Below are 25,582 nucleotides of genomic sequence, written 5' to 3' on the forward strand. Positions count from 1 at the left end.
GCAGAGGAAAGGAAGTACAACACATTTAGTACACGTAAGAAAAAAAGACGGTGGTCGAGTTATTTATAAAAGCCTGTGAGCAAACATCTAGCTGCGTTCACCTGAGTATCTGATTTGAGAAGTTGTCTTTCTGCTCAACGGTGACCCGGGATGAAGGGAATCCTGGAGGCTGCAGTACTTCCTTCAACCACACAGCGAGCAGAGAAAAGCAGTTCTTGTTCATACTGAACAATACTTCAGCAAACTGGTCCATCAGACTCCGAGATGCCCCACCCCCGATACCCTGGAGTTGAAAACATGGATTAAGATTCTCTCGTGTATACACCATTTTATCTGATGACAACTGAACATGCAGGTGTTTGAATGAATCCCATAAAAGCAGTAGCAGTCTTATCACATCGGGGGGTTGGCCTACTGCCAGCTAGGAATGGGCGATATTTTACCGTTCACGATAAACCGTCAAAAAAATTCCTCACAATAAGAATTTGTCAACTCGCGGTAAAAACGATAAATTCCTGTTGATGACGTTTTTGTGTAAAGCTGATTTATAGTTCTGCGTTAAATCCACGCACAACGTAGGTGAAGGAAGGAAGGAAGGAAGGAGGAAAGAAGGAAGGAAGGGAAAAAAGAAGGAAGGAAATGAGCCTGAAAGAAAGAAAGAAAGAAAGAAAGAAAGAAAGAAAGAAAGAAAGAAAGAAAGAAAGAAAGAAAGAAAGAAAGAAAGAAAGAAAGAAAGAAAGAAAGAAAGAAAGAAAGAAAGAAAGAAAGAAAGAAAGAAAGAAAGAAAGAAAGAAAGAAAGAAAGAAAAATTCCTATTGATGACGTTTAGTAGCATTTAGTATTCTTTTAGAGCAGTGTTTTGGCTCCAAAGACTAAATGTGGTGATAGATTTAAAGTTACAAAGGTGGAGTTGAATTGGTATTTTTTCTATCATCATTTATATCGTTATCGGGATAAATGACAGAAATTATCTTGATACATTTTTTAGTCCATACCGCCCATCCCTACTGCCAGCCCTAGGTGAAAGTTTCTAAAAACACAGAAAAGGCTGAGCCACCTCCAACACAGCTTGTACCAGCAGCTTTCCGTCCTCCTGCACCACCCTCGCCACGGGAGGCACGTCTGAACAGTGAGGTAACAGCTCAGTCTGAGGCAGAGGCACAAGACAGCCGTCACATTTCAAGACAAGTCAGTAACTTAGAAAACATTTTCAAGGCTCTATTTTCTAAGTGTGTGAACTCACAAAGAACAAGCACGTTGACTTGACGGTCGGAGCTTCGGGAAATTTGAGTGACAGGATTCCTAGAGATGGGAGAGGAAGAGGCAGGAGCTTGAGAGGGCCAGAGTCAAACATTTACAGGTTGTACTTTGCACCATCAGACACATTCTACAGAGACGGCAGCGGCGTCGGTGTGTGTTGGTGTAGATCTTGTGCGCACTTACCACAGTGGAAAACTGCTTTCACGTCTAGACTCTCAGACAAGAACAAATCGGGCTTCCGTTTGAGGGCCTATGAGGCAGATGAAGGCGTTAAAAAGAGTATGGCTCCATTGAGCCGAACCAACCGTTACTGCTTCACCACATTCCACTGCATAAGCTCCTTCAAAATACTGCTATGAACCAAAGCTACTGAGCCTGGTAGCCGGATCTGACAGATCTGCCTATCAGACTATAGTGCTCTCTCCATCTGTTTAGGGAAAGACTTTTTCCAAACTCATACAGAGATCCTCCAATGCACAGCTGAGCAGGTATAACAAACATATTACAAAAAAAAGAAAAATAAACTTTGAAATTATTTGAAACTTAAGTCAAACTAAAGGCAATGATGGTTTTGGTTCTGTTTCTTCAAATCAACAATATTAGAAACATTACTCTTCCTTGTTTTTGGTTGACTGGACAGAATATGCAACAGAAATGTGTAAGTAATTAACGTGCAGATAAAGAGAACGACAACTCATCTCATAATAATGAACTCATTCAGGATGGAGGAGAGAGGGAGAGAGGGAGAGAGGGAAAGGGAGAAAGATGTAGGTCAGATCTATCCAAAGATAGAAAACAAAGTAAGAATGAAGACGAAAGACAAAAATATAATAAAAGAGCCATAAGCCAATTATTTGAACTGATTAATATTAGTTTAATATTAATTCATTTGGGCTTTGAATGGCTCTAGGCTGGAATGACTTCAGAGAACTGGGCTCAGAGACTAACCAGTCACCTGGGACCACGATGCTCACACTTGTGTTGTCGCATCATCCTCTCGGGCAGCACCAACTCAAATATTTCTCTAAAGACTGAGTGCACTGTTTTCCCAAAGAACAAGCGTGTCCCAGTAATGAACTTACAGAAAAGATCATGAAAATTCAGTTACCTTTGGTTGCTCAAAACATATTAATTTTTCCTCTTTTTTTGTTCCGTGCTGAATGAGAAAGTTCCTGACATTTCCAAAACTCAATCAGCAAAGTCATCTCTCTATAGTCAGAGCTTGACCTCGTCCAGAATTTCCATTAAAATGCCTCCAAGGAAATCCGATCGCAAGTGCCCAATGCTAATGAAGGTTTGAGCGCATTTCCAGATGGATTAAGAAACAAATCAATCAGGATGCGACTGAAGGTGGTCTGAGACAGTCTGAGACGGATAGTCTGAACTCAAAACCATACTTGGATGAATTCAGGGACTGCCTATTAATATCATTTTACTCAATATTTCCAGCTTCTCTTTTTTTCCCCCTTTGTGCAAGTCACAGTTATTTGTAGCTGCTGCCTTTGGTGAGTAAAAATAACACATCTGGTGTCTGTAAGAAAAAACAACATGTCTATTATTTCCATATCCAGCAGGAAGGTCATATCTGATCACTGTCGATGCATCTGGAAACTCATTTTAATGCCAGGTGTGAACACATGTACACTGGCCACTAATAATCCAGTTTCTCAGGATGCATGTTAATGCCAGGTCTGAAGGAGGCCTTCATATCTGATGACATCGTCCTGTCAGTGACAACTCCTTGCAGCAAAAACGTTTGTCAGAGTGCATTTCATTACATTAAATAATGAATCAAAATCTATGATGAGGATGTGTGTGTCATCAATCAGACTGTGCGGGCTAGTTTCTTCAGGTAAATGGAGAAACCTCCAGATCTCCTGAGCATGTTGGTAAGGCAACTGTTGGAGTCAGTGGGGTTTGAGAAGAGACAAATGTCCCTTATTCAAACATTTCCTTAAATAACTTAATTCCACTGCCTCGCCGATGTGATAGCTTAGGGCCCAGTAACCGATAGAAAGAGGTATAGAGAAGAAGAGGAGGACAGAAAAACAGGGAGAAACTAGAAAAGGAGAGAAAGAGAGAGAAACCCAAAGTGAATGAAATAAGAAACCAAAAACACACCTGAGCTTGGAGTTGCATAAATGAATCAACAATATCAGGATGATCCCTGGGTCCTATAATATAATAAAGATGAAACTTAAGAAATCATAAGAGAATAAGATAAATATACAAACAGCAACTTAATAGATTCAACAGTCATGTGGAAACAAAAGAGAACAAAAAATATTTCATTGAAATAATTTACACGTGAGTAAGGAACAAAGGGGGAAGGGCGGGGGTGGGGGGGCATATGGAGCTTTGGCAGAGTCTTGAAAGAAGAGACCAACCAAAAACAAATAACAGGCAGAGGACAGAGACATGGGTCTGTTTGGAGAGAAACAGAAAAAAAAAGAAATAACAAGGAAAAAGAACAAACCTAAAAAAGCAAAAGTGGGTTTGGAGTGGGAACCCAGGAGGCACCTCTGTTACTGTTACAGTTTGGAAGAAAAGAGGCACCAAACCTGAACAAACCCTCTTTCACCTCCTTTCTATGAAGCACCACCGACAGAATCATTATCGAATAACAACAAAACATTTCCTCTTCGATTCATAAAAGTGCCTTAAAGGAGGAGGCTACTGTTAAGGGTCCATTCAGCAGCACTGCTCAAAAAGATCTGTTTCGTTTTAAAGGTGAACCCTCAGCTCTACAAGGCATCCCACTCAAATATTCACATAGGTTCCTACATCACCACCCCCCTCATGATGGACACAGACTGCAAGACATTTCAAAGTATAACACTTTGCAAATGATCCGCAAATTGACCACATTTTCTGTAATTTCTGATTTTCATGTTGATTCTGATGGCTCAAGATTGATATAGGAGGAACTCCAACTGGATATTTATAAAGAAACTGAATTAATGTCTGCAGTGAGTGCCCAGCTTTAGTTGTTCCCAGTCTCCAAACAAGCCTCCTGCTCAATTACTCCCCTCCAACCCTCATCCACACGCCGCAACCCCTTAAGAAATTGCAGGGTTTATTCAGGGGGCTGCGATCAATCCAGCACAGCAGTGGCTGCAGACGTGCTGGGCAGGCCCTCCCTGTTGTGTTACATGCCAACTAACTACATGTTTCTGTGCAGTCATTGTATCCTGTTCTGGTACTGTCTAAAGAAGAGCACCTGCATAGGAAAAAAAGGTGTTTAGAGGGAGGAGGAGAGCCATTAAAGCCATTACTTAACTGGTCAAAGCAGGAAGAGAGGAGAGGGGGAAAAAGGGACAACACAACGGGAAGAGAAGCATCAGATGGAACTGGTACAAATACTCAATGCCACGGTTGTTGAATGAGATCATCTCATTAGTGTCCATTTCATATTCAGTATGAATTAATGTTAAACTGGAATTGAAAAACTGGCATGGCCTTTACAAAGCTTTTGTATTAAAATAAAAAATAATATGCAGACAAAAAGGCGGTAACTATGAATTCACTCACAAGTTTGCCTAATTTATCTAAAAAAAAACAAAACAAAAACTGAATAAACAAAATCAAGCTGAGAAAAATATGTTCTAAGCAAATCATTACTGTCAGAAAATGATTAAATCAACACTTAGTGTGAGGGGGAAAAAAGAAAAAGATGTGCAATTACAAAATCCTTATTTGACACTTTTCTTTTTCTTAAACATACAAAGCAGACAGAAAACATTGTGGCTCCAGTCACATTAATGAGTAATAAGAGCAAACTTTGAAAGGCCACAGATAGTGCAGCAGCCTTTAACCTTTTGGATTTTTCCTTTTGACGCCCCCCAACCCCCAGGCCGAGCTGTTCAAGTAACGTTTCACAATGTGGCAGCAAATGAAGAACAACGGTAATGGGAAATGTCAATGCAGTACACATAAAATATGAAACCAATTACTTTCCAAATGTTTTTTCAAACCCATGTGCAACTTCAGTTTTGTCCCTTTGCTTCACCAAGATCTTGTTGTGGACCCGTGTGAGACAGAAACAGCTCACAGTGGTGAGACTTCCACCCCTGCTGTGCCCCTACCTTGCTGGAAGATTGACAGTGTTACCGAGGTAACCAGCTCAAACAGAGCCTTGATTGGTGGGAAGTGGTCCGTCTCACTGGCGAAGATATGCACCATCTGGAAAACCAGGACCACAAATCAGATGCTGTTTTTGCTTGTAGTAACAGTGCAGGTAATGGAAGATAGAGGGAAGGTGCATCGTACAGATACTGTTGCATACACCGTACTAACTACATAACTGCTGGTGGTAGATATTATGTTTTTGAAACACGGTAAACATGTTTTTTTGATACGTGTCACCATCATCTGACATCATCTGACTATAATTGGCCTGAAGCTGTTGAAAGCTGCAACCTTGACTGACTTACTTACTTTGATTGTGCAGTTTTAGTTGGATGTGGATTTAATTATTGCAACTCCTGCACAATTTCGAACAATCTCTGTTTTTCAGTGTTGCTGTGATATGACTTTTCATGCCATAAATCTTTGTTATGCATACACCAAATGTAAGAATATTCATATAGATAACAGGTTTCACCTATCAGTGTTAAATAGTGTATTTGTAACCAACTTAATAAACTATTTTTACCATAAAAAAAAGACCTGCTACATGGAGGCAGCTAAAGCCACGTGTTCAGCCACGAGTAATTTCATTCGCAGTCAAATTGCTTCCCCAAACTTCTCATGCAGAGGCCTGCACTGGAAGCGTGCACTTCTATATTTCTAGTTGCAGCCGTATTCATTTGTTTAAATGTTGGCACTTTGTTATAGTGCATAAATATAAATAAAAACTTTTACCAAAAAACCTAAATGAATGAAAGTAAAATAGCAAATACAAGCCTAATTCTTCAGTTCGCTGTATTGATAGGCAGGCATCAAGGGATCATAAATAAACAGGAAATCCACAACAGCCACCAGCAGCTTTCCTGTGTGCTTTTGACAACAGCACAAAGCTTTCACATACTCCAATGTGATACTGCCATGAACGCAGTGGACACACATAGAAACGTCCATTAAAATGCAGTGTCATGGACAAAAGGCCTACTCTGATCAAATAACTCCCTCGCCCCTGAAGGGCTTCATTTACATAAAGTTGGGTGAAGCTAAACTTATTGAGACTTTGCTTGGAAGCCATGCCTTCCCAAGATGCTTTACATGGGTGGCGAAGGCACCCACACGCTTTCCTGAGAAAATTAACAGTATTTGTGTGATGGACGCCAAATTTCTTTAAGTGCAAAACACATTAATGCATGCTGTTAAAAAGAACTTGAATTGAGGCACTTGAATTGAACTCATTAAATCACATTATGGGAATGCTGAAAATGTTGTGTGACTTTATTAATTAGTGGTATTTAGTAAGGTGTAAGTAAGCTAACCCTTTTGTGAAGCTGATCTGAATAGTTCTAGCTGAAAACGTCTGAACCTTTGAGAAGGACGCTGGACTTGTTACTATCACTTTCTTCCCCCTCAGGTAACCAATCCTATGGGCAACTATTATCATCACAGTAACCAGGAAAATAGAAGAGAAACCACTGTATCAGACTAAGTTGTGAAAAGCTGATCTGTCTATAATATAGGGTAAGGCTTCCTCTGATTGGTACTTATGGTGGAAAAACAACATTAAACAAACAGAAAAACAGCTTACAGAGCGAAGGGATAATGCTGGTGTGTCATAAAATGAGGGTTAAAGTGCATGTGTTGTCAAGATATTGTTGTCATAGAAACACAAAAAAGCACTGTTTGAGCGCTTTTTTGATGAAATGCAAAGATGAAACGCTTCACACCACCCTGCATGTATCGTTCTGCCAGAGAAAAGCGTCATGCTGTCATCAAGAACTTTTATTAAACTATGATCTTGAGCTTGAACATCTCAACATTTTATAGAATGAAAAAAATTACAATAATATCCCTCATCTTGTAAGCACAAAGCCGAGTGTTTACCTGTCGTGTGAGGTCGAGGGCTGAGGCCTGGGGGATCGTACTGTACATCTGCCCCAGCATCTCACTTAGCTGAGACACCATGGGAGCGAAGTCATGGAGGAGCGTTTTCACTGACTTCTCAAAGATGGCACACACCGCCTACAGGGTTTTAGAAGAACTGATTATACTAAAAAGTGTAAACAAGAAATATCAAAGTGGTGATTACGATGCTATCCTGAGAGCGTACCTCTACAACTTGCGAATCGTTGAGCCATTTGCTCAGTACCGTCTGTATGAGAGCAAAAACTTGCTGCAAAACCACCACCACCTAAAAACACAAAAAATATATACATGAATGACCCCTAAAACAAAATGAAGAAAAACAACATAACATAATCATATTGATACATGTATGCACACCTGTCAGCAGAAATACTGGGGACGTGTGACAGGGCAAAGTTTTCCTGATGCTCACCTTCCTGCCCATAGTCAGTGATGGCAAATGTGTCCAGCTCTGGACGCAGCAGAGGGTGGACCTTTGGAAGTTTAAAGTTTTTTCAGTGACTAACAAACCCTTTCTTTAATGGAAGGGTACCAATAAATTTGTCCACATGTGCATCAGCAGCTTTCATCCTCTCACTGACTGGCAGCTACGTGTTTAACTGCGAAATCCTTGTAATAAGTATGACGACTGCGTTGGGAACTGACCGGGTTTGGTCCGGGTGTGGGTGGGGTTGTTTTGGCAGGTGGCGCCGAGCCCTCCGCTGACTCATCATCTTGCTTGCTGATGTCGAGCGTCGTGAACAGGTTGGACAGCAGCCCCAAGATGTGGATGATCGCCAGTTTATTAGAGGGATTCGGCTGAGGAGGGGGCGGGGAAAGAAAGGAAATAAAACAAATTACTTCAACTGTACTTCAACAAATTACAAATTACTAATTTGCTTGTTTGCAACTTTAAGCTCATCACATGCATCAATGGCCACATTAAAAAAAATATTCATCAAAGTTAAGAAAAGAGAGAAAGGAAAAATATAAATATTTTCATCCCCGATTTTTTCCCATTTTTACCCAGTGCTCCTACCAGTGCTCCTACCTAAGAGACAGTCCTGGGCATTGCCATCCTCTACCAACCCTGGGAGGGTCCTGCACTGAGCTCAGGTCTCCTCCTTAACCTGAGGAGTGAGCAGGCCGCCTCTTTTCACCAGACAGGGTGGGGTTTCTCCGGCCGGACGTAGCGTGTGGAAGGATCACGTTATTCCAGCCAGATCCTCCCCACCCCATCTGGCGCCCCGGTTGGCCAGAGGGGGCATGTATAGCCCAGGACTGTGTGCATGTTTTTGTGACGGTAGCTCACATTATCTACCCAAGGGAGCACGGGGAGAACATGCAATGGATGCCAAAAATGGATACCATGGAAAAAAAAAAGTCTTAATTAAGTTTTAACTTTGAATAGGATACAGTTTCAAAAAGTGATGAAACGTTGTTAATCCAAGGCACTTAAATTTAAGATTGAAGAGTAAATTATAAAAACCAAACAAAATGATTTCAAATCATTGTTATAATCTGTGTATTACTTTATTGTTTCAGACAGTGAAGGAAGAGCTGCAGGAGAAGGGCTGCAGATGTCGCCCTTTTGTCCAGTCTCTCCACGCGATTCCTGCCTAAACCATCCTAACCTCACAGAAACCATTTGACATGTTGTCACCTTCAAATTTAAGGCTTAATATTATGGAAAATTGTTTTTTAAATGAATAAAAAGAAATACTGCCAATATGTGAAATCTGATGACGCTGTGTTTACCATCTGGCAGCCGCACACACGTCATCAACAGAAACACCCTGAAATAAAGCCAGGATGAAGCGATACCACAAGTGGATCGGGAACACAGGCCTGCAGGGGGTCCAAACCCCTTGCTGTCATAAGTAACACCCCCACAATGCACTGTGACAGACATGTTTTGTGAGAGGCTTGACTGTGTGTGCCATCCTCTCAATATGCAGAGCACCTACACCAGGCAGACCACATGAAGCTCTTCGTGCTCAGATAAGGAGAAAGACGGAGGGGAGACAGCTAACAATTCAATGAGGAAATATGGCAAAGCCGGATTGAAAGCCTTGGGCACAAAGAAGGGATTTTAATTTAGCAAAACCTTGGAATCCAACCTGAAAACCCCCTGGTGAGGGTAGGAGGGATCAACTTCGGCACTAGAAAAGCATACAGGAAGACACACGGCCACTTATGAGCCAGAGCATCCAGCCCCAACGGAGCACCGTGATCAGTCAGGGTAAAATATTATCCACCAAGAATTCTCCTCTGACGCAAAGGGACGGATCTTCACTGAATAATTGATGTACCATATTTGGGCCACCACTTTGTCGTGGAGTTTCCACTCCCTGTAGTGAGGATTGCCTCGGGGCAGCAGGTCCAGCCCCACAGTGCATTAGGCCCATGACATGGATGGCCCACAGCAACAGCAGGCCAAGAAATGTTTCGGAGCAAGCTCCAGGCAGTTCAAATGAACTGATCACATCTGTGATCTCCATGAACTATTTACTATTCTGCCTTCGGAAATAACTTCTCTTGATTGGATGGTTCCCATGGAAACACCCATGGTGAGGATTGTCTCTTCTGGCACAAGGCAAGGATACACGTCACAGAGACAATTTGTCCCACACTTCTAAGTTCGGTGTGGACGATATTTGCTCCTGCAATTGTGCCTGGAATGAGAGAAGAGTATTGAAGGCTCTCATCGATGCGGCCACCTCGTTGTAGCCCTTTTCAGTCGGTCTTAGTGGTCTCTGTGAGAGCTCTGGGCCACTTAATGCACAGCCACGCAGCAGCTCTCTTACAAATGTTGTGCAGGTCCACCACAGCAGTCGAGTCTGAATCTGCACACGTTACCCGTGGCTGAAGGATAAAGGGCTCACAGTCCTCCTCATGTTTATCCCAGCCAAGGCTGAAGTGCTGAGGGACTGGCTGGCCCATCTCAGGATCTGATGAGACAGGTGAGCTGAAGAGGGAACATCACGGCAGGCTCTCACTGTGCGAGGCACCAGACATCACCTTCTGTCTGGCAATTAAGACTGGCTTAATGTAAAAGTGCTTCTGGGGACAGCACACTGGGGGCACGTCCCATAGTGAGATACCGAAACAAACGTTGAAAGAAAGCCTTCTGTATTATTCAGGCGCTCAATGCCATTCACCCTGATATATTATAAACTAAAAAGTATCACCACCAGGGGCCCCTATTGAGCCAACTCCAAACACAGAACCTGATAGACTTGTCTGATGAAATACTTGCACAAAGCTGCACAAAAAACAATAAGATGAAGAGGAAAGCTGATACTTCAGACACACTGATTTTGTGAAGGGTGGGGAAGTAAGACAGGAACAAAGACAAAGAGAGAGATGAAAAGCTTAATCTAAACTGACATATTTATTCACCCCATCCAAGGCCTTCACTGCTGGTAGAACAAGAAAACTGATGAAATTCTTCTCTGTTCTGCCAAGAGTAAATATCAACCTATTTTTAGAGAAGACTAGCTTCATATCCGCGTCATCCAGCATGACAGTCTGAGAAGTCAGGTCCTATTAGAAATGACATTTAACCAGAGTTAAAAAATGTCTTTTGCCTGACTGGGTGCTCTCACACATAACAACATGCCCTACTTGTAGTGGGTTTGTGGAAGTACTTTCTTTTCTTTAAAGATTCTACATTTATTTTGCTGTAGAGCAGGCATTTGTGTTTGCATGAGAGAGATAAAGTGTGCATGTGCTTCTTCCACAGGAGTCACTTGACCATGGTGCAGGGTCAAATTCAATCTGGTCCTGCAGAGACGTGAGCCACTGCAGTGACACCACACTGACACAAGGTCTGTTCCTACTGGCCACAGTCCAACTGTGCCTGGTCCATGTTTGTGTCTGTGTGCTAATATGCATTCAGGACTGACCGTCTCATCTGCCAGCTTCTCCAGCTGCTGAATGTAAGGGGTGATGAGAGAGTGAAGGTTTCTTAAGATGTCCTCCACAGGAAGAGCGGAGAGCAGGAAACCAAGAGCTTGCATCAGCCACATACATTGACTTGTCTGCAGGAGGAGAAAATAACAGGCTGGGTATCGATTTACACAAGCATTGAGCTTCAGGCCATTAAAGACGTCTACATAAAAAAGAAAACACATTTTTAGCAAAACATTTTATGAGTGAAGTACGTGTAGCAAATGTGTTAAATTCTTTTAAAGCATTCCTTATACAAATGTCACTTCTGAACGTTAGATGGCTGACTTTAACTTTCACTGACCTTGTGGATCTGTTTTATGAGCACCTCCTAGAGAGAGAGAAAAAAGATTTAAGGTGGTGGCTCTTTTATTCCAAAGAGGCAACAAATCCACCTAAAAGTAGCTTTAATAAGTAGCTGTACTACTGATTGTTTGATACTTGATGAACTAGTACGTAAATGAGCACATACCTGGGAAACTGCTACTATGTTGGTTGCGTATGGAGGCAGGTCATATTTGCACTCCCTGCAGATTTTCTTGAGTGTTGAAACAGAAGAAACTGAAAGATCTGGGTTCCCTAATGCCTGTAACACCAAGGGCAGGACGCTGCTGAGCATGACGGGGTGGTCTGCCAACCACTCAGCCAGAGCACCTAATGAACAGAGCATCAGTTCAGAGACATAATCAAAAAGTGTTTGAATGAACAAACTTTTTTTTTCCTCAGAAAAAATATGCAATATAAACTAATACTTGTATCACACTATTTTTTACTGTCTCACCTATAGTGAACATTACTGTGTCTGCTAATTGGACGTTGTTGATGTTGATTCTCGGGATAAGTCCTATCAATCCTGGGATGACGTCGGAGTAATTCACATCTATCGTCTCTGCTATGGACTGGAAGCCATACAGCAAAGCTTCTGTGTGCTGCAGAAAGAGGAGGAGGCATTTGCAAACCAAACTTGACAATAATAGAGAAAATGACACAAAAGGAAAAAAAGGAAATAAGAAAAACCAACAGAACAATTTAATTATGGGTATAAGTTAGGCTGTTTTTGAATTAAAATGTCCTTGTAGCCCAAAATCTCCCTTCAGTTGTGGGGTTGATGGTGCTGGTATTTTGTGCTGAAACAACACACTCAGCAGATAATTCAGAGGTTGAGGTTAAGATAACTCGTGAGACAGTCTCGAAGCCAGGCAGACTGTAGGGTTACACAGTCAACATATACTGCAACCAAATAAGCCAGTTGAATGTTGTCCCTTTTTCTCTGTTTTAAACCATATCCACAAAGCAAAGATAAAAGAATGAGGATCTGTAGCAGTTATGCCACTAAGCTATTTTGGTTGAACGGTGACGGAGAGCAATTAACATGATGAGGAGAACAATTGCAGTGAGAGAGAGACACTGCAAAAACATCCCTCTAGAAATAAGCGGAATATTCCACAAATCCAGTCAAAAATGTCTCATTATAAGGACAACAAAAAACAAAGAAAAAAATATTTGTCTATGGGGTAAGAAATGTTTTCTTTAACAGAATTCTTAAAACTAGCAAAATAGTCTAAAATAGTCTTCCTTTTTCCTGAAACCAGGTTCTTTTTCTTACTTACATATGAGATTTTGCAGTGGGAACACAATAGGGAGATGTAACTGGTAAACTATTTTAAGTTGCTGTTGAAATGCTGTGGTTTCACCAAGCAGCAGCTGTTTTCATACTGAGAAAGGGACTTTTTGAGGTTGGTTTTTTTTTGCAATTCACGAACAACATGCAGAAGCAGTAACTAATTCAACTCATCCAGTTAAATGTTTGCTGAACAGCAAACAACTGAAATTCAACACAATACCACTGTCACCAAATCATTTTGTTGTTTAGGTACCAAAATCAAATTTCAATTACTATACTGACCCAAATATAACACTTTTTTTTCTTTGAATAAATCTGAAAAAACAAGTTGGGTTGTCCTATTTTCATGGTCTAGCTTCAAACCTCTAGCTAGGGACACACAAAACAACTGGTGGTACGGGTCCAGCAAGCTGAATGCATCAGTTACAAGTGAAGCTTTAAACATGATGCCTAAAAGGGTCCAGGAAGTTTAAGAGGTGCAGAAAGAGGGTGAGGTCCCGAACAAACCGGCACTAAAGTAGGGTGTGTTAGGAAACAAGTGAGGTTGCTGATGGTGACAAATGCTGCAAAGTCACCAAACAACTCTCAAGCAGCAAGGAAATGTGATGTTACACAATGTAATACACAGTGAGTCCCAAAAAAACAGACAGCTGATAAAGCAAACAAACATCTGCTTCTGTGAGCCTGAACCGCAGGTTCATGGCTATTTGATTGGAAAAAAAAAAAGAAATGAAGGTCTGCCCATCACTTGACTCTTTACTCAGTTTAAACAGCTGCCAACTGCACCGACTTTAAAGCCAGCATTTGGTGCAGACAAACGCTCTGGCACAACAGACTGTATTTGTGGTGGAAGATCTAAGATTTTCCTAAGAAAGGAAGCAAATTTCTCAAAGAGTGGTCAACTATTTGTCCATCATCCCTGCAGAATATAAATTGTTGTTATTTTATGGAAAGGTATAACCTATATCTATTGTGCAATCACACCTCATCAATCACTCACTCCTGGTGAATTTAGAATTACCATTTACCCTTCCATGAATGTTTTTGGAAAACAATGTGCTGTATTGCCTCTTTATTTCAGCAGACACCATCCTCTTCATACATTATCATCTCCCCAGACACTCGTTGGAGTCCTAGTATCCTCTGATGATAACTACAGCCTATTTATCTTCAGCCTTTTCAAGCTGTGTTGTAGCAGAAACACTTTTGGCCCTGGCAGGCACTCACATGTCTTTTTTTGAGCTCATGAATATACTGTAAATGTGGTTAGTGTGTGCGTGTCTTACCCACCTGCCATGATGTAGGCTGGTCTGCATTGGTCAACAGTCTTCCTAGTTTATCATAGAGGTTGCTCAGCAGCTCTGCTCCAAGCATCTCATATACGTACATAAGTGTGTCAGAAATGTCCACCCTAAGAAGCAGACATGCAGAGACAAACATTTTAGTGGCACGCATGTTTGAATTCTTATGTGTTAATCAATTTGACGGACTGGTTTTGCATCCTCAGCTCGAGTCTAGTAAGAGTCCATTAGAGGGAAAACATGGCCATCTGCTGACCAAACATCCTGTCAGCGAGTAAAGAGATTCATGCAAAAAAAAAAGTGTATACCTATAAATCCTAAACTGCTCTTTTTCATCCGAGGACCAGGTTGCATACTCCTGGTCAGAGGGGAACTGGGCTTTGTGTAGCAGAACATCCACCAACTGGAAATACACTGGCCTGTAGACCTGAAGATACACTGCCTGCTTGTCAGACTCGAACGACATAATTTCATCCTGCAAATAGGGGAATAATAATAGAGAATTACAGAGTGTCTACTATCTGAAACACAAACCACTTATGCACAGCAGACATTCGGATCAACATATAATTATTTACTATTTCACCATTGAGGAAAAACAGCAGCAAGAGGTCAAGAAGAAGAAGAACATTCATACATATGTGTGTGCAGGCAGTTTGTTATTACACAGCCCAGGTAAAAACTAATTTCAAGCAAGTGCTTTTCCATTCCACAAGCATATTTAGTGGGCTCTTTTTCTATGCTGAAAAAATAGATGAATAGAGTAAAAGCAGACCAACCAATAATCTGGAAATTGTAATATCTAGCAATAATTGATTTACCAAAATATCTAAATGACTATAACATGAAGTTAAATAATTGATTTTAACATTTCTCACTTGTAATGTGTACCAGAAGGTGAGCGTGAGGGAGCTGGTGGTCTCATTGACCGGGTAGTGGCCAGGGATGCCTGTACAAAACATGATCATGTTGACTAAAGCCAGGAAGCTCTGCCAGTGGTCCACCTGCTCCAGCAACGTCCTACAGACAGTCACAGAGATGAGCGTTACAGAAGGACTGGGCCAAAGGGACATGTACTGTAGGGGTTGCACAGGACCACTGATACAGACTCAAACTGACATCAGAAGCTTTAGCTCTAATTAAACAAAACAACAGGAGCTCAAGAGTGCAATAAAACACAATACAATAAAATCTTCTTAATATGGAGCAATATTCAAGTTTCATATTTCAGTACAAAAGAGAACAAACATGATGATAATAATAGTAGTGGCAGAAATGGCTGTTAAATGCTTATGTATATGACAATGCATTTATTTTATTTGAGTGTTTTACAAACATGTACACACTTGGAGTGGTTCTCTCCCAGTGTGACGGCAATCCGGCAGATCCCATGGCAGGTCTCCATGTCTCCATTCTGAACAGCCTCTCGGAGCTGCTCCTGCAAGGCCAGCACTTGAGGAACCAGTTTCAGCAGAGTGTTCACATATCTATCACAGACAAGCACAAGGATGCACTACGATCAGAGGAGAGCATGGTATGCAAGGCCGCGAGTGAAAATCAAACTGACTCACACTGCTCACAGCTTGGTTGACGTATTTATTTTTCCTTCCCGAGACAAACGTTTATTTCAAATCAAATCTTAGTTCAAGCGAGTCCAAGCTCTGATCCAGCAAATCCACACTAAAAAAAAAGATCCCACAAACAAGGGAACCAGAAAATCTATTCAAAGCCCCATCTCACAGCTACACTGCTGTCAGTTATCATTCTGTCTTCTTGTTGCTGTCTCAGCCGTTTATAATTCCTGCACTTCAAACCAAACACATGCCCGCAAACTCACATAGACATTCACAGTTACACATACGCCGCACAGATCATGTGATGACATCAGACGTCACTCCTTTTGTCATCCTTAATGACAGCAAGACAAAGGGTGACCTTTGGAGATGAAGGACAGAGTCCATTCCTTGAATGTCACAGAGAAGATTATATGCATTTGTAAATGCAATACATGTGAGGAATACAACACGCGTCCCCAGGGGGTTCTGTGGTATGCAGGATGTGCTGCTTCTTTCAGAAGAATATCAATAAGGATGTTGGCCCTGGCTGATGAATATTTAATCAATGATACAGCAAGGTTATAAGCCCTCAACTAGATTAGAAACAAACAAAATAATACAAAACTGCTGCTGCAACCTGAAAATGTACAGACCCTAATGAGAAAAAGTTGGCTCAATATGAAAAAGATAAAACAAAAAAAACACACTGACTCCTATATTTACTTCAACTTTGGTTTCTTTTTATAAACCTTGTTTTCAAATGTTTATATACAATATATCCATTTTTAAATTTCAAGCCAGAAAAAATTTCAAAAACAAGGGGTGATGCTAAAAAGCTTTACAAACTGTCATTTTTGCTTCATCCAACTCCTAACAGGCATACTGAGGATATCAGAACCCTGCATTGTCGTGTCTGATACTTTGACCTATCATTCCTGCAAACACATCTTGAGGTCAACAGCAGTAGAGTCTTTATTGTCTTGTTTTTCTGTATCAGAAATCTCCACAAATCCTCCAACGAGGACAGTTTGGGGGCTCAGGCAAGTCCGATACACACAGAATGTGGTTTTACATTGTCTTATTGAGAAATTGATATAATTTCCCTTTGAGTATTAATACTAGATGGGAAATGGTTCAGATCAAACTGAACTGAATCAAATGCATGGTGACATCTTGAAGGCAACACATGTTGCTCTAAAATCTCCATGTATTTTCCTGTATAAATAAATGCTCCGAACAAAAAAGTGTAACTGAGTTAAAGGGCACTGATGCAACCACATACCATCACAGACCATGGGTTTTAGGCTTGTTGCTGATAACAGTCTGGATGGTCTAAACCAGGGGTCACCAACCCTGGTCCTCAAGGGCCGGTGTCCTGCATGTTTTAGATGTTTCCCTGCTTTAACACACCTGATTCTAATTAATCATCGTCATCAGCTTGTCATCCAGGGCTGCACAGTTCTGTTAATGACACAGTCACTTGTATCATGGTGCAATGAAGCACGGAAACATCTAAAACCTGCAGGGACACCGGCCCTCGAGGACCAGGGTTGGTGACCCCTGGTCTAAACTCTAGAGCAGTGTTTCTCAACAGCGGGTCTGCGGACCCCTTGTGGTCGGTGGTATAATTGCAAGAGGTCCTTAGGTCCGTGATTATGAAATATTTTTTAATACTTTTTAAATATTTTTTTAAAAGATCCTCGCATTTATAGAAATAGATTATTATTTTACTCAAATGTGACTGAGACCGTTAACTACCTAAACTACAGAGGATAACAATACCTTATTTTTCCCTTTCACAAGTGTAATTTGTTGTATTTTATTAAGAAATCTTTTGCCCACCCCTTTGCAAGGTTTACGTAAGGTCTGTTTCTATTCTTTTGTTTGTTTGTTTTGTTTTACATAGCAAAGTTTTAAGTGCTTGACAAAGGCAAAAACTGTTTTTTAACATTTAAACGATTTTTTCACAGCCTTCAGGAGATCTTGTGTCCCAGTGTCTCAGAGGTGGATTCTGACCCAAATCGCACTCTACCTCCATCTGGGAAGCAACAACTACCACTACTTTCCACATGCAATCCTTTGTGTCAGGCACTGGGATGCAGGTTGGACAGACCAGGAGACAGACCTGTCAAAGCTCATAACTTCAGGAGGGATGCTTGTCCCAAGAGTTTCACCTCCATAACAATGAACCCAAATGCGTGGGTTCTTGCTGCAAACCCAAATGAAAAAAACAACTGGACCCACCCAGGTCAACGGCGTCTCTGACAACACTGCGATGATGCAGCATGCGTTGTAGCTGGGACAACAACAGAAAAAACACAATGTTTGATGCTGCTGGACAGCACCGTGTGAGCTGAACAGAAATGTGTTTCCAGGTGAAATAGGTTTGAAGAAAGACTCTTCAGGGGATTAACAGACAACATTTAATTTCAGATCTATATGTTTCAGTCTTAACAAATGACCCGTGTATTTGTATTAGATAACAATTTGTAGGATTTGAACATCTATAAGTTAGTATCCACTTAAATACTATCAAACTGTCCACAGAGAATTGAAAATAACAGGGGGCAGATGATAAAGGAAAACTTAGGTTTTTTTCATTTTATTTTATTCCTCTGTCCTTAATGTTTTTATCGTTCGTGCTTAAGCTGAAGGATTAATTGAAGGTTGTAGGGTGATTTGACCTGTTCAAAACTCAAGTGTGTTAGACTTATGGCCATTAGGGGTGTAAATCAAAAGTTTCATCACAATATGACATTGCCTCAATTCATTGGATGATGCGTCAGTATTTGTCAATATAACAAAGGTTGCATCATACGATGTTGATTTGATTGACATGTTATTAATCAATATGAGACGATGTCATATGGTAATTAAACACAATTACTTCCCCTTCACAGTAAAAACCTAAAATATTATTTCATATTCTTATTTCTGGGTTCAACTTAATTTCAAACGACCAATTCCTTTAATAAATCCAGACTACAAGAAAATAAGGATTACATGTATTGATATCTGGTGGAGATTTCCATTTTGAGAGTAGCTTTCAGCTCCGTTTGTATCTCTCTGACTCCCTCTGACCTCTTCCTTAAAAGCTCTCTTTGCCACCTTTTTAGCTCCACGTTTTAAGGGATGTAGTCTGCTTCGTTCAGTCAGGATGTGTCCAACTCTTTGCAAAGAATGAACATCAAAAAGACAGCTTGTCATCTCTTTATTTCAGTCTCACCCACATGCTTTTTATTCATTTTTACATAACAGTTTCTTCACATTTTTGTGTTCGACAGAGATTTTTCAAAGTAACCCCTTGCCGGTTTGGTTTTATCAGCTATCTTTTATTTATAAATGATGCCTCTTGATGAAGTGTTATCTGAGGGGATCGGAAATCACGGCTTTCCAGCAGCTTGAGCTTGAGCCCCTGCACGATTGTTTACATAGTGAAATTCCCCCAGACACCTTGAATTTGTTCATGATACTCTGCACTGTAGGGGAAATGTGCAAATCCCTTTCAATTTTTCAAGCGGATATCATTTGCCCATCGTTGCTCCCCAAAGACACAGGCTGTCAGGGATTTAGCTTTTGCACCAAATCATCATTACAATTATCTGTTAACTTTTTTTAGCTAAAAATAACAAAAAAAAAAATTCTTTCACTTCCTGACTAGCACTAAATTGTCCCCGTATCCACTTGTGTATTGCATGTCTGAGAAATGAATAAATATATAAAATGAAGCTGACATAAAAAAGAAATCTTGAGATCAGTCTGAAAAGAAATCACAGTAAACGTGAGAATCTTTTTTTTTTTTTAAATCATATGTATTCTTCATATCATTTGTAGTTGAATATTAAAAGTAGTTTCTCTGAGGCTCAAATCTAGTCCTGCGAGAAAGATCATTTTCTTTCACAACAATGTTATTAAATCAAACTTTTAATAATAATTTTTGAAAAAGAACAATAATTTCCATTCCAGACCTTATACCTAATCAAGCATAGGTGAAGTGTATTTAGACCAGTCAAAAAGAAAAAGTAGCCAGAAGAAATTATGGTTAAATGAACAGACTCAGAAACATTTATAACTCAAATTTCCTTTAGGCTCTCTAATGACCCAAAGAGCCATCTCTACAGTCCTTTATTATAAAGCCAAGCCCTCAATTTGGCAGTAAAAGCTGATTCAGCTTTCTCTGGAGCAAGCTCCATCCAGCTGAGACATGATACCTATGAATCCGGCCTACAACTAATTAGGAAATACCTGTGAGTCTACTGGGCTACATCTTCTGTGTATGACTAAGAGCAGGTCCACAGTCTACACTTTACTTCGCTGAATGAATGACCGAGTGACTCTGTGAGCATCAGTGCATTCATGCATTCGGAATGTTGTTCATTTTTAATAAGACGCCTGACAAGAGCAGGTCATGCTCTCTTAGCTAGGGAAGAGAGGACTCGGTGTGTGTACATAATGCCATTGAAAGAGCAGAATGAATTTGTATGCAATCACCTATTTCTGCTCATAAGAGATGACATCTTATGTCTTTTTGCCGCAGACCCTTCTTCACTAAATCATAATCTCCTTTTCAGCTCTTGTCTGGTTGTTTTACACTAACTCCTCTTTCAATGTCTCCTCTTTTACCATCTCTTTCCCATTGCACCCTCTCCCTCCCCCCACATCCTTCACCCTACCACTGCTCCCCTCTGCAATTACTGCAACACTCAGAGAGAGGGGAAAATGGGTTGCCTGGCAACAGGATGCAGCTAGACCAATAGCAACCCCCAAATGACTTGACTGTAATGCATTTAAACAGAGAGAGAGAAAAAACACAGGACAGGGAGGAGGGCTTCGTAATGGTGAGAGATGAGAAGGGAGGAAGGCAGAACACAAAGAAACAGAGGTTGACTGGGACAATAGATGAGACTGATAAAACAAAGACACGCGACTTGAGAGAATGAAAAACATAAGTGTCTTCACCTTTCTGAGGATGATGAAGGGAAAAAAAACAAGTCATGTCCAGTGTGATAAATGTTTTTGTTTCAATTCTCAGTCCAGCACACTTTATTCAAATGTTGATCACACAATACTCCCATAACAGCAGCAGCCACATGTGTCTCAAGAGACACAACTAATAACACAGCCAAGACCTCTGAGAGAAGCTGACAAACACCCACCGGCAAACCCAACATGACGAGGGTGGTGACACAAATAACACAACATATCTGTGATATTAAATATAAACGATACTTGTGTAGCGATAGGCCAATATTAAAAAGATTCAGAAGATCACATTTAAGTCTATGCTTAAAGAAAATAACTGTAATATGTTGCAACTTCCATTCATCAATTTTACCTACAATCTACTCGCCATCGTGTGATTTTGTTTTGACTGACTTGGCATCAGCAACTTCAAATGTCCAATGTATTCGTCTATAAAAGCACAAAAGTGTGGAGGATCGAGTCTTATACTTCACCATTTTCACATATTCCCCAGCCCTCTTCCTTCCCTACGCATCCTATCCCCTCTTTGCGCCATCCTCAGCTCACTTGTCTCTAGGGGAGGGGTAATGGGTGCCTGCCATGTCTGAATCAACCGGGGCATGATGACATCACTCCCCAGCTCTGTAACCATAACAACGCCAGCCATCCGAGAAATGCTCCTCTCCTCCCCTTGGCTGTCAACTTCCCCTAACCCTCCTTCTGCCCTTCCTTCCCTCCCTCTATGGTGTTATTACAGAATACACCTTGCACATTCTTTGATGCATGTTTCTTTCTTCATCATCTTTTCTTTCATTCATGTTAATTTTAGCAAGTAATGAACACAGTAACCTTTATAAGCCTCGGTGTCAGTGATGCTTTTCTAATGGCTCTCTTTCATTGGATTGGTATTTACACACATTAGCAGAAAAGACAATGCACATACCTTTGGGAGTCAGGTTGCGAGATGGCATTAACTATTGCTTCAACCGCTGTGTCGAAGAGCTCTGGGTCGGGCAGGGCACTGAAGCAGTCATGCACCAGGCCTTCACTCTCGCTGAGGGGCACATCCAGCAGCACCCATGATGACAAGCAGCGCAGCACGCGAGCTTTCACGGCCCCCGGGCTATCTGTTCTCCGAAGGAGTTGTTGCAGTAAGGGACAGACTGACCCCCACTCCCGGCCCAGGGCTCCCCGGACCTAGACAGATGATGTTAACAAAGGTTATACCGCTTTATTATGTCAATATGTGGTTTGTTTATGACTCTGGGCAGCCATTAATAAAAGTGTTTATATGCTTATATCAGTATGCTCCTGGGTTTATTTTGTACTGAGTTTTTTTTTACACCTTACTCAAATGACTAAATAAAGTCAAATATAACTGATTCATAAAATGTCTTGGCAAATATAAAATAATCTATTACTTAGTCAATCTATAACTGAATTGAATTACTCTAAGGGATGAAAATATTTAGAAAGATTTGTCCAGAGAAAGCTGTAAAAGATAAACAGGTGGCCAGACAGCCGAAGCTGAAACATACCTGTCCCTTTCGGTACTGCGGTAGGCGGCTGGTTTGGAACTCCTCAGGGAGGACGGTGAGGAGCTCCAGCAGAGCCAGGCAGCGTGCCCGCCCATCCACCCCTCCCCCCTCCTCCTGAAACACCCGCACCATTTCTGACACTGCACCAGGCCAGGCCTCAGGCATGGTGTTGAGTGCCAGAGAGGCTAGTGCCACGCACAGCCGGGTGAGCACCATCTTGGAGCCGGAGGAGAAGCAAGCAATCTGGGAGAACAGCTGGCTCTTCAGAGACTCATACTGGTCCGTAGGTATATCTGACCAGTACCTAGAGATCTTGGTATGGAGTGCACTGGCACCAAAGTACTGGATCTCTGGCACCTGTGAGAGATGATGCAATGGATTTGAATGAAACAAAGTTTAGTGGGGGGGTTGTTATTTTATTTTCTTAAGCACATGTGTTTATATTTGAGTGTTTTTGTACCTTATCTGGGCTCAGCAGGGCCCAGCAAAACTGCCAGGCCTGAGGTGACACTTGAGCTTGCATTAGCCATTTCTGAGCCAGATTCTTGTTTTCAATGTTGGGATCATAATACAACTGGTGGAGGGCCTGGAAATAAAGAACAAAGCCAAAAATATAACAAACAACAGTCAGGCAAACCCATGCAATCTTTAGTTTGCAGGTCCTCTAAGGAGTAAAACCCTTCAGACAAACCTGTGCAGAGTGCTTGTAAATGCTCTCAACATATGGGTATCTCAGAAAAGAGACCAGCTAACAAAAACAACCACAGTCCTTTGCTTGCTAGAAATAGTTGGTTACTTTAGAGAAGCACACACAAAAACACATACTAGACACATTACCCCCAAAACCTGAGTAGACAGGAAAGCAATGACCTGAAAACCGCACTCTGAAGTACAGCTCTGGGTAATTTGAGTACTTGAGTGCAAGGAGGGCAAGTGAGACATGGAGAAATCTAGCATACAAAAAGTGAAGAAATGAGAACAAGAGAAGGAAATAAAAGAAGCAAAAAATAACATCACATGTGGATCTTCAATTATCGGTCAAGGAATAATTTAGGCACCAGTTTGTAAAGCTGTTTATTTCACCCTCTTTGTCTTACACAAACACACTCACAAACATGTGTAATTCCCGTTGATCTGGGGCCAAAGAAAAATCCATTCAGCAAGCTTTTAATCCTTGAATTTCACCCCTGAATCCCTCCCCGACTCCTCCACCATCACCAGCCTTCTATCTTTCTATTTCATCTCTCATCCTCCATCATGAACTCACCATCAAATTTCACCCCATCCTTCCAATCTCAATTTTAAACTCATTCTTAAGATACTCTCAAGATAAGCATTTTCCCTATTCCTTCATCAAAAAGCTTGTTGCAATTAAAAGGGTACAACGATACAACCGCAGCTCCAAAGAGGAACATCAGTATGTCAATGCCTAATGGAAGAAGAGTATCAGGTTGTGTTGTCTCCATCTAGTATCCTCCGGCGCAATTATCTGTCTGCACTTACTGTACAAGACACTGCACATAACCATCTGTGTTAATGATATGACTGTCTGCAGAAAGCCACGTAGCATTCGCACATCAATAACAGTCAGAGAGCTATAGGTTCTGATGTAGTGTGTGCAGCAGGTATGTTTAACAACTGTGCACCTTTGCCTTAATCATACATAAAAAGCCTGTTTTCTCAGCTAGTATTACCATAAGTGTCTCCCAATTTGACACTGGTTCAATCACATTATAATAGTTTCCAAAACCTGTGCAGGTTACTGTAGATAAAACATCATAACAGAGCTCATGAAATATAAATGTGCTGTTTTGCTGAGATTTGACAGGGTCTTTTGAAGCATCATCATTATGGCTTCATTCAAAAAGGCATTAGCATGAGGCTGGTTTTATTAGTCGACTCCAGTCTGCCCTTTTTGTAAAAAAGGGTGTGATATGAGAGTTCAAAGCAGAGAATAATTACCGCAGTCTACTGAATGACTGCAGACCTCTCCTAATCCAATCACGGGCTGTTGTGTGTGTGTGTCTTCCAGATGTGTATTATCAAAGACACTAAACACATTTTTCTGCTTAAATCTTCTTACAAAAAAACAATGCCAGGCTCTTACTGTAAGCAATCAAAAGAATTGCCTAGACTAACTGTAGTTGTTGTTTAATGGTTCTTACAACAACACAAATCACTAGCAGCTTCTGTTCCAACATGCATGTGAATTAGTTAATTGCCTAAAACACCTGGTTTCAAAAAAGGATGCTATGCTCTAGGCAAACTTTGCCATAAGTCATTAGCCTCTTCTACAGTCCTTTTCCATTCAGAGAACGGGTTGGGCGGTGGAGGGAATGTGAAAAAATATCATTCAGTCATATAAATACACATTACTAATGAAGGATAGTATACACTAGTGCTGTTATTACAACCTTAGGAACAATAAATACAGCTTATGTCTTGAACTGCATTACACAACGATCATTAGGATACCTACACTAAAAGATATGAACGGATTATGGGTTCGAACTGCTTTCTAGCATTTTATCCACGGTAAGGCTACATTCAAATCTATCATGGTAAGGGAAGAGTGGTGATGCAGAAGTCATCATCTCATCACTGACCCGTCATGGCGCTGCTCTACAACTGTGAGAATCAAAGACCCGCAGAGGAATGATTAATGAGGGAGCACAGAACAATAGTTTGTGTGAATGTATGACAGGGATTGTTGACAGCATACAGCCAACACAGAAATTAAAAATAGCACATTGTTGCCAATAGTGATAAAATGTCAGCACAAGAATGAGATTAAAGATTTTTTTTAACATACATATATATATATATATATATATATATATATATATATATATATATATATATATATATGTACATACATATATACACACATTCGCCGGCTACTTTATTAGGTACACCTTGCTAGTACCGGGTTGGACCCCCTTTTGCCTTCAGAAATGCATAGATTCTGGTACTGGAAAACATTCCTCAGAGAGTTTGGTCCATATTGACATGACAGCATCACGCAGTTGCTGCAGATTTGTCGGCTGCACATCCAGTTTTCTGTTCTTAGCTGACAGGAGTTACATCCAGTGTGGTCCTCTGCTGCTGCAGCCCATCCGCCTCAAGGTTCGACATGTTGCGCGTTCAGAGATGCTCTTCTGCACACCTCGGTTGTTATTCGAGTTCCTGTTGCCTTTCTAATAGTTCGAACCAGTCTGGCCATTCTCCTCCGACCTCTGGCATCAACAAGACATTTGCTCCTACATAACTCACTGGATATTTTCTCTTTTTCTGACCATTCTCTGTAAGCCCAGGAGATGGTTGTGTGTGAAAATGCCAGTAGATCAACAGTTTCTGAAATAC

General features: G+C 41.0%; 1 protein-coding gene across 4 annotated transcripts in view; it reads right to left on the reverse strand.

Moving 5' to 3' along the window:
• Positions 1–25,582, reverse strand: part of LOC133458191 (importin-13-like) — a 31,670-nt gene that overhangs the window by 2,159 nt on the left and 3,929 nt on the right. For 3 of the 4 annotated variants that reach the window (XM_061737831.1, XM_061737832.1, XM_061737830.1), the window contains 20 exons: positions 22,680–22,805; positions 22,220–22,576; positions 21,625–21,878; positions 15,510–15,650; positions 15,042–15,183; positions 14,472–14,638; positions 14,153–14,273; positions 12,020–12,167; positions 11,711–11,892; positions 11,543–11,569; positions 11,196–11,330; positions 7,954–8,106; positions 7,493–7,573; positions 7,267–7,404; positions 5,346–5,442; positions 3,382–3,434; positions 1,444–1,510; positions 1,244–1,302; positions 1,058–1,147; positions 102–283 (listed from right to left, as the gene is read on the reverse strand). In XM_061737831.1, the coding sequence (XP_061593815.1) occupies positions 102–283; positions 1,058–1,147; positions 1,244–1,302; positions 1,444–1,510; positions 3,382–3,434; positions 5,346–5,442; positions 7,267–7,404; positions 7,493–7,573; positions 7,954–8,106; positions 11,196–11,330; positions 11,543–11,569; positions 11,711–11,892; positions 12,020–12,167; positions 14,153–14,273; positions 14,472–14,638; positions 15,042–15,183; positions 15,510–15,650; positions 21,625–21,878; positions 22,220–22,576; positions 22,680–22,805 (2,720 nt within the window). Of the gene's footprint in view, positions 1–101; positions 284–1,057; positions 1,148–1,243; positions 1,303–1,443; positions 1,511–3,381; positions 3,435–5,345; positions 5,443–7,266; positions 7,405–7,492; positions 7,574–7,953; positions 8,107–11,195; positions 11,331–11,542; positions 11,570–11,710; positions 11,893–12,019; positions 12,168–14,152; positions 14,274–14,471; positions 14,639–15,041; positions 15,184–15,509; positions 15,651–21,624; positions 21,879–22,219; positions 22,577–22,679; positions 22,806–25,582 lie in introns of those variants that run through there. The other variant, XR_009783924.1, reaches the window with a different exon arrangement.

This window comes from Cololabis saira, chromosome 13 (assembly GCF_033807715.1).
Source record: "Cololabis saira isolate AMF1-May2022 chromosome 13, fColSai1.1, whole genome shotgun sequence".
NCBI lineage: Eukaryota > Metazoa > Chordata > Actinopteri > Beloniformes > Belonidae > Cololabis > Cololabis saira.